This window comes from Muntiacus reevesi, chromosome 3 (genome assembly GCF_963930625.1).
Source record: "Muntiacus reevesi chromosome 3, mMunRee1.1, whole genome shotgun sequence".
Lineage (NCBI taxonomy): Eukaryota > Metazoa > Chordata > Mammalia > Artiodactyla > Cervidae > Muntiacus > Muntiacus reevesi.
The window spans coordinates 190757582-190770688 of record NC_089251.1 but is presented as its reverse complement, the minus strand read 5'-3'; the positions used below and the strand labels follow the sequence as shown (position 1 = coordinate 190770688).

At 36.0% G+C, this 13107-nt stretch overlaps 1 protein-coding gene across 1 annotated transcript in view; it reads left to right on the top strand.

The window, feature by feature from the left end:
- LAMA2 (laminin subunit alpha 2) overlaps window positions 1-13107 on the top strand; it is a 673037-nt gene that overhangs the window by 235522 nt on the left and 424408 nt on the right. Inside the window, exon 5 of the mRNA XM_065931349.1 lies at window positions 12699-12878. Within this exon, the coding sequence (XP_065787421.1) occupies window positions 12699-12878 (180 nt within the window). The remainder of the gene's footprint in view (window positions 1-12698; window positions 12879-13107) is intronic.

The following is a 13107-nucleotide window of genomic DNA, read 5'->3' as shown; positions in this document are numbered from 1 at the left end:
AAAGCTATGAAGAAGACATCAAAAAATTAATGATGTGAAGGCAAAAAGAAATAAAGAGAGAGAAAGGTGGCAAAAGAAAAGAGCATTCAAAGAATGAGCCTGTCTTTGCACTGGTGAGAGGGTGGTGTGTGTAGGCAGTCACCCTAGAGTAGGAGGCTAGTTTGCATACACAAGGGCTAGGGGTGTTAGACACAGGGCTAACCCAGGAGGCGTGCTCTATCTTGAAGACCTTGTGCTATATTTGGTCCATCTCTAAGTATTAGTGTATGCTTTTGTCCTTTAAAGTCTCTGACATCTTGTGGTTTGACATCGAAACTTTCTGAACATTAAATTAGTTGAAATTGCCAATGACCATCCCCACGTGCTCTTCTATGTAAGTGGGAAAAAAAATGAAGTAATGTATCTTCACATACTTCATTTATATACTTGCAACATACACACACATACTTCTCTGAGGAACCCTTGAGCCAGAGAAAGAAAGAATGAGAGGCTGCATTTCTTTTTCAAGTACACATCTAGGTTTTGTTCCAATCTGATGACGCAGGATCTGGCTTTGTATCTAGACCTCTTGCTCCAAGATTTTATTTTAATTTTAAGCAAGTGTTCCCACACAGGGACTGAAAACAAAACAGGAAAATGTTGCTTAAGCTTTCCTTTGTGCTGTTATTATATGTCTTTCAAGTGTACTGATTGTTCTGTCCCACTAATGTAGGTCATTGTACTCTCAGATGCTTTTTTTGCTATTTGGAACTGTCTCTAACAGTCCTCCACAGTAAGGAAGAGCATGTTATTTTCACAGATACTAAGTCTTGATATTAACATATTATTTTCCCCATCTCTCTATAACTTGAAATTTTAGTACTCCCTACTTAGTTGAAATTGCCATAAAGTATAAATTAATTTATTTTGCATACCAATGTGTGGTTTTTATTTACAAAGATGCTTAAGTACGAAACCTGTCATAATCAATTTCATTTATTATGATGCTAATAAGACCTTAGGTGTTGGTTCTTTGAAGAACAATGAACACTTTGGCCTTCAATTCCTGACAGGCTTTGATTCTGGTTTTATTAATGTAGAGCTTTGCTTCCATTTACCAGAAGGTTCTCTACTGCTGGGGATCAGGGCCAGGAGACCTGGTCTGGATTGCAGGTCTGGGACTGTCCCTCTGTTTAGTGATCCTCTGTGCTTTACTATATTTCATTCCTGCCCCTTTGCATTAGCCTCGACATCATCTGACCTGGGGATGGGTCCTGAGTGGTGTGACCTGGGGCATGGTAAACCATTTACCCAAAGAACTCTAAAATGGATAAAACTAGTAGGATAAACCTGGTGCAACTTTGTGAAATAAAATCAAGAGCTGGGGAAAGTGAACAAGCTAGATAATCCCAGAGGAGGAGGAGCAGATAATAGAGAGGAAATGAGGTTAAAATACCAGTGTCAGTTACAGACAGGTTTGGAATGGAAGTGAGACAAGTAAATAATGGAGGGAGTGCATGGAGAAGATCGTGTCACCAGTGGTAAGCTTAATGTTGTTGCAAGTCTTCAAATAGTGCCTGGATAACCAGCTGTTATTCATTCAACAAACGCTTATTAAACTCTTACTCTGTGAGATAGTGAAATGGTGAGCTGAGGAACTCAGCCAATGAGGTTGGACTAGAATCAGAACACATCTTGGCTATGTGAGCTTAGCCGTGCTTGTTAACATTTCAATGTCAGTTTTCTCTTAAAAATAGAGATCATAATAACACCAATCTCATGAGATTGTTGTGCTTACAAAAATTGAGTTAATACTTTATGAGTTAGTATACACAGATCACCTGCAAGAGTCTCTGTGTGTTAAATCTCTTCAGTTGTATCCAACTCTTTGCAACCCCATGGACTGTAGCCCACCCGGCCCCTCTGTCCATGGGATTCTCAAGGCAAAAATCCTGGAGTGGGTGGCCATGCCCTCCTCCAGGGGATCTTCTGACCCAGGGATTGAACCCATGTCTCTTTTATCTCCTCCATTGGCAGGCGGGTTCTTTACAGTTAGCACCATCTGGGAAACCCACTAGAGTGTCTGGTATCCAGTAAATACACAATATAACCACTATTCCTTTCATACGAAAGCTCCTGGATATTGCAGAGCAATTTCTTAAATAACTATGAGGTGGGAATAGATGCCTAATGATTTATTCTCTTCGTCTATCTTTGGTTGAGGCACACCCAGAACAAAATTTGGAGCAATGCAAATGTTTGAGGAGAGTCAAAGAATTTTTCTTCTGGTAGTTTTCCCCTCATGCTCTTCTCCCAAGCTACTCCTCTTAGATTCTTTCCTTGCTGTGAATTTCAGATGATGTCTCTATCCCTGTATAGTGTTAGTTTGACGGCACAAAGATTTAGTAATGACATCTGCATTTGATACAGTTTAAATGAGATATTCCCAAAACAGACTGAGGAAACTCATTTTGACAATTTTTCTTTTATCCATGCAAATATTGTATACTTTAACTGGAGGAAGAAAAACACAAATGGTAAATGAAAAGTTCGCAATTTGGAGTATTTACATAAGTTGTTACTTGAAAATATTTATTAATTTTAAAATGAATGTAAAATGAGCTCATGTGAGTCAAGGTTCTTTTAGAGGGAAAAAAAGGTGATATTTACATTTAGTAATTATTTCCTTTTTTGAAAACTTCAGGGTCTTAATTGTCATTGTTTCTTTTATACATCATGGCCAGTGGGGTATTTTATTCAATTATGATGGATTACATGTCACCCATCTGGACATGTTTCAGATGTAACTAATTAAAGATCAAAGTACTTAGAATTAAATGCTTTGCTGGATTGTTTTGACTTTAACAAAGGAAGAAGACCATCAGAAGCTTTTTGAAGGAAGGACCATACCAATTTTGAAACTGAGAAAATTGAAACTCCAAAACTAACTAAGAATTTGCTTTTATCTTTGATCTTTCCAAACCACTTAGCCCTTCTATATGTTAAATCCATAGGAGTTAGAAACTACTACCACATGAAATCTGGTACTGGTATAAAAACAAATAACTCTAAATATCTCTTGATACAGAGAGAGATATAGAGAGAGACAGAGAGGCTGAGAGACAGAGAGAGGTGCTTTTCTTTGACCAAGAGAGAAGCTATACAACCTTTAGAGCACAATGTTTTAACTAGTTTCACTAGGATAGGAGAAAAATAAAAACAAGATGACCGATACATTGAAGAAAACTGATTTTCTTAATCTACTGCAGTTTGTTAACAACCATTACTTTGGCAATGATGAATCTGCATAAATATTTCTTGGATGGAAAGGAAAAGCTTTCATCCAGAAATAACAATTTCAAGAATTATAATTCCAAAGAAGAGAAGGAAAGCAATTTAAGTCTCAGGAGCAACTGGAACCAGTTCAGTTCAGTTCAGTCACTCAGTCATGTACAACTCTTTGCAACCCCATGGACTGCAGCACGCCAGGCTTACCTGTCCATCTCCAACTCCCAGAGCTTACTCAAACTCATGTCCATTGAGTTGGTGATGCCATCTATCTCATCCTCTGTTGTCCCCTTCTCCTCCCACCTTCAGTCTTGCCCAGCATCAGGGTCTTTTCAAATGAGTCAGTTTTTTTAATCAGGTGGCCAAAGTATCAGAGTTTCAGCTTCAACATCATCCTTCCAATGAACACCCAGGACTGATCTCCTTTAGGACGGACTGGTTGGATCTCCTTGCAGTCCAAGGGACTCTCAAGAGTCTTCACCAACACCACAGTTCAAAAGCATCAATACTTTGGTGCTCAGCTTTCTTTGTAGTCCAGCTCTCACATCCATATATGACCACTGGAAAAAGCATAGCCTTGATTAGATGGACCTTTGTTTGCAAAGTAATGTCTCTGCTTTTTAATATGCTATGTTGGTCATAATTTTCCTTCCAAGGAGTAAGTGTCTTTTAATTTCATGACTGCAGTCACCATCTGTAGTGATTTGGGATCCCCCCAAAAATAAAGTCTGACATTGTTTCCACTGTTTCCCCACGCATTTGCCATGAAGTGATGGGACCGGATGCCATGATCTTAGTTTTCTGAATGTTGAGCTTTAAGCCAACTTTTTCACTCTCCTCTTCCACTTTCATCAAGAGGCTCTTCTTCTTCACTTTCTGCCATAAGGGTGGTGTCATCTGCATATCTGAGGTTATTGATATTTCTCCTGGCTTTCAGCACAAGCTGGAATTGCAACCAAGTAGGTGTCAAAAGGCAAATATCTTATGGGAGAGTGAAAGACTATTAAGACTTAGCTCAGGGTACATTTATCAGGGATACAGTCATATTTCTTAAATAGTTCATTAAACTGACATTTCCTTGTATTCTTGGAATAAGTTAGTTAAGGGAGTTAATATCATGCACAGTCTTCAGTATTTTATATATTAAGCTATTACTTTTCTGACATCATAGTAGTCATCAACCTTGGAAGTGTAGTTATTTTTGTTGGGCTTATAAACATCTAACGATAGTATGATATTTATTAAGGACTTTTCAAAATAATTCAATACATTGTGCATGAAAAGAAAATCTTTCCAATTCTGATAAATAGGAATATTGAGGCACCTAAGGATATACAGGCATATTACATTATTATTAGATTAAAAAATGTCTCTATAAGTGACTTAAATAATATTTTTGATGATTCATCCAAATGTTGGGACTACAGGAATCCCTATATATTGTTTTTTAGGTATTTGAATTATTATACCCATAGTGAAGATTTATCGAAGTATGGCAAATAAAATATGTACTAAAATTCTTGATGTAAATCCAATAAATCCAGTTAAAAAGATCTGTGAAATATATACAAAGTCAAAATTTAAATAATATACACAATGCAACAGTTGTGAATGTTTGAAGAATTAATTCATTGGAAATTCTATCACAACCTATAATATTTAAGCACTGATGATTACTCATTCAAATTATTGAATCTATTATGCACTATTCATTAGTTTAATCAGTAAAACTGTACTGTAAATAAGACAAAGTTCCCACTCTTGGCAGACAGAATAAAGTAAATGGGCAGTGATAATAATGGAGCTTGGAGAATTCATAGCAAAAGTCCTAGACAGCCATGGAACTATGCATGGAAAAAAGAGAATTGACATCTCAGTTGAGACCAGAAGGATGTGTAAAGTACATCTATGCTAATGGGAGCAGTAGGGAGACATAAAACATGTTTGACAAAAGCTCAGAAATGAGAGAGATTTATGACACAGAAGGGAAAGTGAAAATAATTCAGTGACCTGGAATGTATTAATAGTAAGCATCTAATAAATATTTCTGAGTGAATGAGAGACTGACTGACTAAATGAATGAGTGAGAAATATTGAAGTATGAAGAGGTAGACCAGAGATAAAGTTTTGTAAGCATGTGTGTTAGGCCTTCAGAGAATTTCATTTTCTGGATATACAAATGAACAGTATTTGAGTGAATAAAAATAACCATAAAACAACAACCATTAGTTGGAGGAAATAAAATATAGGGAAAAGAAAATGAAAAAAGGACTTCAGTAAACTGTGCCTGATAAAACGGGAAATAATGGCCTGAAAACTGGTTATAATACCCCATTTTCTCACTAAGATTCTAAAGATTCTTTCACAATGTTACTTCTTTACTTTGGCTGTCCTGAGTCTTCGCTGCTGCAAGGGCTTTTTCTCTAGTTGTGAACAGGGGAGGCTCTCCAACTACAGCGTGCAGACTTCTCTCTGGGTGGCTTCTCTTGTTGCAGAGCATAGGCTTGAAGGCTCTTGGGCTTCAGTAGCTGCAGCAATGGGCTCAGTAATTGCGGTTCTCGAGCTCTAGAGCACAGGCTCAGTAGTTGGGGTCCACAGGCTGAGGGGCTCCATGGCATGTAGGATCTTCCTGGATGAGGGCTCCGACCCATGTCTCTGGCATTGGCAGGTGCATTCTTTACCGCTGAACCACCGGGAAGCCCAAGAACCTAAAGGTTCTTGATAGGAAAATCTCTAGTCTGAAATGTTTAAATATTTTATTAACTGGTTTTATACATGACATTTTGTAAGTTGTATTATTTATCCAGTGTGTTTTATTACCCATGCATTAATTTTCATATATTCATATATTTGCATATTTTTAAGACTTTAAAAGTATTGCATTGATTTGGAAGAGTTTTAAAAACAAACTGCACTGCAACTTTTCTGATGAAATAAGAGAGGTTATTTTTCAATAACTATTTAGTTGCATATAGTAAAAATAATGAAAACCCATAAAGATAATACATTTACTAATAAAATATCCTTCTAGAGGCAAGTAGTATGTAACTGTTAATTAACTTTATTGATAGCTATTGCATGTTCATAGGGCTTAAATAATCTATAGTTTAAATATGCTGGTGTGTTTTCATGGACTCTAGTGTAACTAACAGCACATTGATTTATAGTTTGGACTATGAAATAGAATATCAATGGATAGATTTACTTATCTTGTGTTAAAATTAAGTTGAATAGTCCTTAAGTTGAAATACAATGTCTTATCACATTTGTGTGTCTTTCTCAGCTAAAAATAGCCTGTTGAAATAAAGCTTAAAGTTAACTAATGTTTAACTAATATTAGCAAATATAGTAGACCTTGAGGTAAGTAAATTGCAGATCAAAGCTGTTAATTCCTAGCTATCTCTAAATCAACTTAAAATGCTTTGACAGAAAATGATATGAAGGATGACTGACTTTAATTTCATACTATGGAAATACCATACTCAAAGATTTACTCATATAAAAACAAAAAATTGATTAATTATTCTATGAAATTGATCTTCAAGTAGGAGGCTAGTTAAATATTTAGAATTTATGTTTCTTTATCCAAATGTTTTTACTTAGCACTTATTTTTTTAAGGTGCTGTACTTTTTTCTGGGGATATATCAGTTAACAAAGTAGATTAAAAATCTCGAAATGCTTGGGACTTGTGCTCTAAAGAGTGGAGAGAAATAATCAACAAAGTAAAGAGGTAAATCATATTCATGGTATGTTGAGGAAGCGTACTGTGGAGAAAAATGAAGCAGGTAGAGGAAAATAGTGAGTGCCAGGATGAAATTTGCACTGTAATTAGATAGTCTTGGGAGGACTCACTGAAAAGGCCTAATCTAAGCAAGATTTGAAAGAGAAATTAAGCATTGCAATATCTGGGAGAATAACATTCCAGGCAAGGGACCCAAGTTTAAAAGCCCTGAGGTAAGAGCCTATCTGGCATACCCAAACAAAATTGGCGGCCTGGTGGGAGCAGTGTGGACGAGGGAGAAAGTAGGAAAAGAGCTCCAGAAAGTCACTGTTTTCTTCTTTGGCAGTTTTAGTGGGTGGGGATGGGGAGCTGACATTGCAGATAGTATAGGATCTCTCCGTTCATTGTAAAAGTCTGGCTTTTTTTGACAGTAAAATAGAGCAGCACTGAAAAGTCTTACAGAAAAGTATAACATGACCAGAGTTATATTTTATAAGGAATATTTAGAGAGCTCCCTGAAATAGATGCTGACCTCAACACAATTTGAAAGCCCATATTTGAGGTACCAAATGATGAGGAAAGAATAAAAGCTTTTGCTTTCATTCAGGAAATAATGACTTTCGGGCAGTTTGATGGTGATGAATGTGGTTATGGCATGAGGCTTGAGATGAGAATGGACCTCTTTTGCTATGGTTTATACCATTTTCATAAAGTTGATGACCAGCTTTTAGCTCTTGCATGAACCTATTGAAGAGGAATTTATTTGCAAAAGTTATTGAAGATCATCTGGCAAACAGAAGGAAAGAAATCATAAACCAACTTTCAGTGTGACTAAGAGCTGGATTTGTTTGGTCTACAATACTTTAAATTATTAATGGTAAACTTGTGGTTTTTGTTTTTAAGAAATATAGAGAATAAATTGATGGAAACATTTACCAAAAACTTAGGGGAAAAAAAAAGCAAACAAAAATATATCTGCTATGTTGCCAAAAAACTCCTAAGGAGCTAAGAGCAGTAGCAGGGTGACTTGTTCAGATCATTATTATAGTACACGAGTTCAAGATGATGAAAGCCTGGACCACGGTGGCTTTAGGGGAGGTGGTGAGAAGTGCTTGAATGCTGGATGTGTTTTGAAGGTAAAGTCAACAAGGTTTGAAGAAAAACTGGTTGTAGGAAAAAGGAAAACAAAAGCAGGCAAGCATGACTCCAAGTTGAGAGTCCTGCGTAGTTGAAAGGATAAAATTATTTAATGAGATTGGAAACACTGGGAGATGAAGAATAGAGCACAGTTTGAGATACAAGTTTGAGGCACCCATTAGACAGTCACATAAAGGGATTAAGAAGGCAGTTGGATTCTGTATCTGGACCTCAAGAGGAGAAATCAAGCCTAGAGATGTTAAGTGCAGGAGGCATCAGTATAGGTGACATTTAAATCTGCAAGCTTTGGTGAGATCGCTATGTGAGTGAGTGTGGATCAAACAGAAGACAAGGCCAAGGACTGGACACTGTTGTATTCCAATTTTAGAAAGTTAAGGAGGATAAAATGTAGGAAGCCTTGAGCGTAATTGAGGAGAGCTAGTTGGGGATGTAAGAGGAAAAACAAAGACAGTGTGGCATCTTGGAAATCAGTGGAACAATCAATTGTTTCAAATGCTGCTATTAGATCAAGTATGTGGAGACCGAAAGTTGATCATTTGGGAGTTTCTGTGGACCACCTAGAGCCCGAGTCAGAACCTTTGTTTGCTCTGCGCTGGAAACAGTGACACGCCGTCACCTTTTCTTAACCTTCATATCACTCACTCCCTTTCTCCAAAGATATGCTTGCTTTCTTTTTTCCCTCCCATTGGATAAAATACAAGTGATTAGGTTCATTTTTCAGAGTTTTTAATTGTGATCTTATTCTCCTTCTCTGAACTAATATATTAATTATGATTAGATCTAAGAGTTTCCTCAAGTTTTAAACACTCATTTACATACACATTCTTTGACCACACCTATAGATAGTTGATCTCATCCTACGCGTATGAAAATTATTGTTATATCTCCTGGTGTCACCTTACTCTCAAACTGTTGTACCAGTTTCTTTGGCACACCTAGAAATTGATAAATCAAAGGGGATTTCAAAATGTTCATCAGGTTGTCAGTTTCATCTACTTCCATTTCTCATTTTGAAGATTCTTATCATTATTAATGATCCTTAAGTAGCCTTCATTCTTTCACCTATCCATTTACTCAGCAAACTTGTATCATTGGGAGGGGTATCAGGAGTGTTGCTCTTCCAGTAATTTAAAGCAGATGTAGTAATATAATAGAAAAACATAATAATAATAATATGAACATAATTACCTAGACTAAAAATTGGATGGCTTACTTCATAAATCATTTTTAGTTATATTCTAATGATTAAGGTAAAAATACCCATAGAGCCCCCCAAATCTTATCCATCTGCAAGTAAATGTGATTTATATGGTATCCTTATACTAAAAAAAGATAATGGTTTCGATGGGTAGAGCATAATATTAATTTGGTCATTTGGTCATAAAAAGAGATACCTCTCATAAGTTTTTTTTTCTTTTTATCTACAAAAACTAATTTCTGAGAAGAGTGATTTTTAAATCTAAAAACCAGTTGTTTCATCAGGCTGATATTTTCAGTTGGAATGGATTCCTTTGACAGCTTGAACATGTATTCACCGACATGTCTGTAATGGAAATCATTTCAGAAGATGCTAGACTGACACAGACTTCCTACAGCCTCGCAGCAAGACAGTGGTAGTCTTGAGGAATGATACTTTTCATCTTTTTGAAGATAGACACTCTCCAGTTGTCACCCCACAGGAAATCAGGAAGCATGCTAAACTCCAGTGGACTTGGGATTACACAGTCAAGTGCCAGTGGAAATAGCCTATCCAATATTATGATTTATTTTGAAGGAGAGTTTAAAAAAAACAGAAAAGGGAAAAAATGGAAGTAAGCTGCACGCAACATGGCCAAACATCTGTCTGGTTTTCTGTCTCAGAAATAGCTTGGAACTAACTATTCTCACAAGATCTCTTGCCAGAGTAGCTTGATGAAAATACCAAAGCTGTGAGGAGAAGTGTTCTTTTGCTGAATCCTTTCTGTAGCTATCATATGGTGTATTAACCTAAATGAGAACATGTGCACCTTTTTAAAAAAATTCCTTTACGTTTAAATGGGGCACTTACTAATTCCATGAACAGCACAAGTGCAGTTCACTTAGCATTAACACCAAATAAGCCTTAATAGTTTTTAGAAACATTAATCCTAGATGTGTTCTGATTTCCTTTTTTCAAATGGCTTTTTTAGAAGCAGTCAAGGAAGAGCTTGATAAGACAGAAATTTAAGTGTGAATTCAAGGACACGTGATTTTTTGGGTGCCAAAATTAATCTCTAAGGGGAACTCATTTTAGCTGCTGTATACATCTATTTATTCATTTTTTAATGTTTAATGGGTACCGTCTTAAGTAATAGAGACAACTTGATTTTAAACACATTTCTGGCTCACCTGTTAGATGCCAGAACTGTGAAATATACAAGATCTATGTTGCTCTTCAAATGTTCAGTGTCAGAGGGAGGACATTCAGCATTTCGAGATTCATTATTTTGGAAGACCTTGAATTTTATCATCCTCAAATGTTGATTAAGTGAATTTATTTTTTATTAAGTAGTCTAGGTAGACTCAATTAGCTGGGACATTTCATATTTTTATCACGAGGCATTTTGAGTCTATCCTTTGTGACATCAGAATTAGTTTCTCATCTCAGAGTTTGCTATGTTTATTCCTCTAGTGACTCAGATGTTTATTGGCAGTCAGTTTGTAAAATGCTCCCGGGGATTATCTAAATGCAGAATGTTAGGAATGGAAACACATATTGCCTCTCCTGTCAAAAAAATGTAATTAACACACATGATGTATCATCTTGCAAAAGTGGATGAAAATTCCAGTGGGTGACCTCAAGTCACAGTTCCCAGCGCACTTACAGACCGTCATGTTTCTGAATAGCTCCCAGCCGAGCACAGGTCTCCTTTCTTCTTGTAATTCTGTCTCTTCAGCCTCCTGTGTGTACATACACACAGTATGTGCATGTGTTCAGCCCAAAACCCACCACTCAATTTCAATTTCTTCATCAATTTTAATTTGATTTGGTTTATTGCCTAGGTAAGAATGCATTTACAAAGTACAAAAAATTAAATGTACTTTTTCCTATCTTTATTTTGAGAGTTGCCTCATTCTTTTGTGTGGTACACTTAATTCACTGTATGGATGCATAATTTATTTAACCTGTCTCTTATTGATGGATATTAGGTTCTTTCCAGTCTTTTGCTATTATTAAAAAATATTAGAGAAATTCAGTGCATTTTTACATATCATTAATTACATGTTAATTGTATACACACACACATATATATATTAATAAAACATCTGTGTAGTGTAATTTCCCAGAAGTGGAATTTCTAAGTAAAAAATTCTGTGCATTTGTAATTTTGACAGCTATTGCTAAATTCACCTTTATAAGGATTTATGCCATTTTACATTCAACCTTTAAATGTGTAACAATTGCTGTACCCCCTTTAGTCTTGTCATCAGGGAGTATTATTAATATTTTAGGATTCGACAACTTGAAAAAATGGAGAAAGCTTTTAGACTGGATTTAATTAGCAGTTCTGTTATAAATGAGGTTCACTCTCTTATCAGAAGTTTAATAACCATTTATATTTCTGTTTCTTTAAATAGTTATCTTATATCTTTTGTCTATTTTTGTGTTATGTCATTGGTATTTTTTCTTGTTGGTTTATAGAAGTTCTTTAGGCATTAGAAAAATAGTTTCTTTATCTGTGACAAGAGTACTTCTTATTTTATACAATGGTTTACCTCCCCTCAACTCCCATTAGAATTCTCTGCTCTCATGAAATCCCTGTGAGAGCATGTGGGCCTCAATGCACCTTTGAAGGGTAATCATTTTTCTGATTTTTCATGGGAAATGGTATGGTTAGATTTGATTTCTTCTGGTGTCAATTTTGCAAAATTATTTTCCTAAAAAAATTCCATTCTACTCAAGTTTTAATATATTATCAAAGAGCATATTTTTCATAGAATGTGTTATAGCCTTGGTAAATTTTGCCTTCTTAAGCTATCAATTACTAAAAAAGAAATAACAAAAGCCACCTTATTGAAATGTCTGTGATTGGAGATTTGTATAATTTTTATGGTAATGCGTCGATTTTTACTCTCTTTATATATTTTAAGACAATATAATTAGGTACTTTCAAGCTCAGAATAAAAAGAAATTTGAGTTCCTGATGGTTTCTTGTTTTTGTCTGATATTTTGTTTTCTGGTTTCCCACCAAAAAATATATGGGAATATATGCCAGAATCTTAAATAATTTTTGGCTGCAATAATTTTCAGAAAAAGAATGACTGATTTAAGAATTTTTGGAAATCCTAGAAAGTTCAAGTAGATGCACTGACTTGAAACATAAAAATATAAGTAATTGCAGTATAGAGAAAACACCTGACATATAAACAAATAAATTGCAGATACATGTACTAAAACATTCATATTCCTCAATTACTTCACTGCGTTCTAGTAAATAAGGGGAGCTTAACTGTTTGTCTAAGAAAAGTTAAATGAAACCAGATATAAGTCTTGGTAACCTTAATTGTTAAATTATTTCCCAAATTGTGTAGATTCATATCTCTTTGATCAATGGGAGGCCAAGTGCTGATGATCCGTCTCCTGAACTGCTGGAATTTACCTCTGCTCGCTACATTCGCCTGAGGTTTCAGAGGATCCGCACCTTGAATGCCGATTTGATGATGTTCGCTCACAAAGACCCGAGAGAAATTGACCCCATCGTCACACGAAGAGTAAGTTATGATGAATCATATTGGCATCTGTCAATAATATTGGGCCTGTTGTTTTAATTGTCTGTTAAATTTTATTTTTAATGATTGTATTCATTCACGGCTGTGCAGGGCCTTCATGCTGCGAGGGCTTTTCTCTAGTTGGGCGAGCAGGGCTCCTCTCCAGCGGTGGGGCGCAGGCTTCTCACCGCGCTGGCGCCTCTTGCTCCGGAGCACGCGCTCTGGTGCCCAC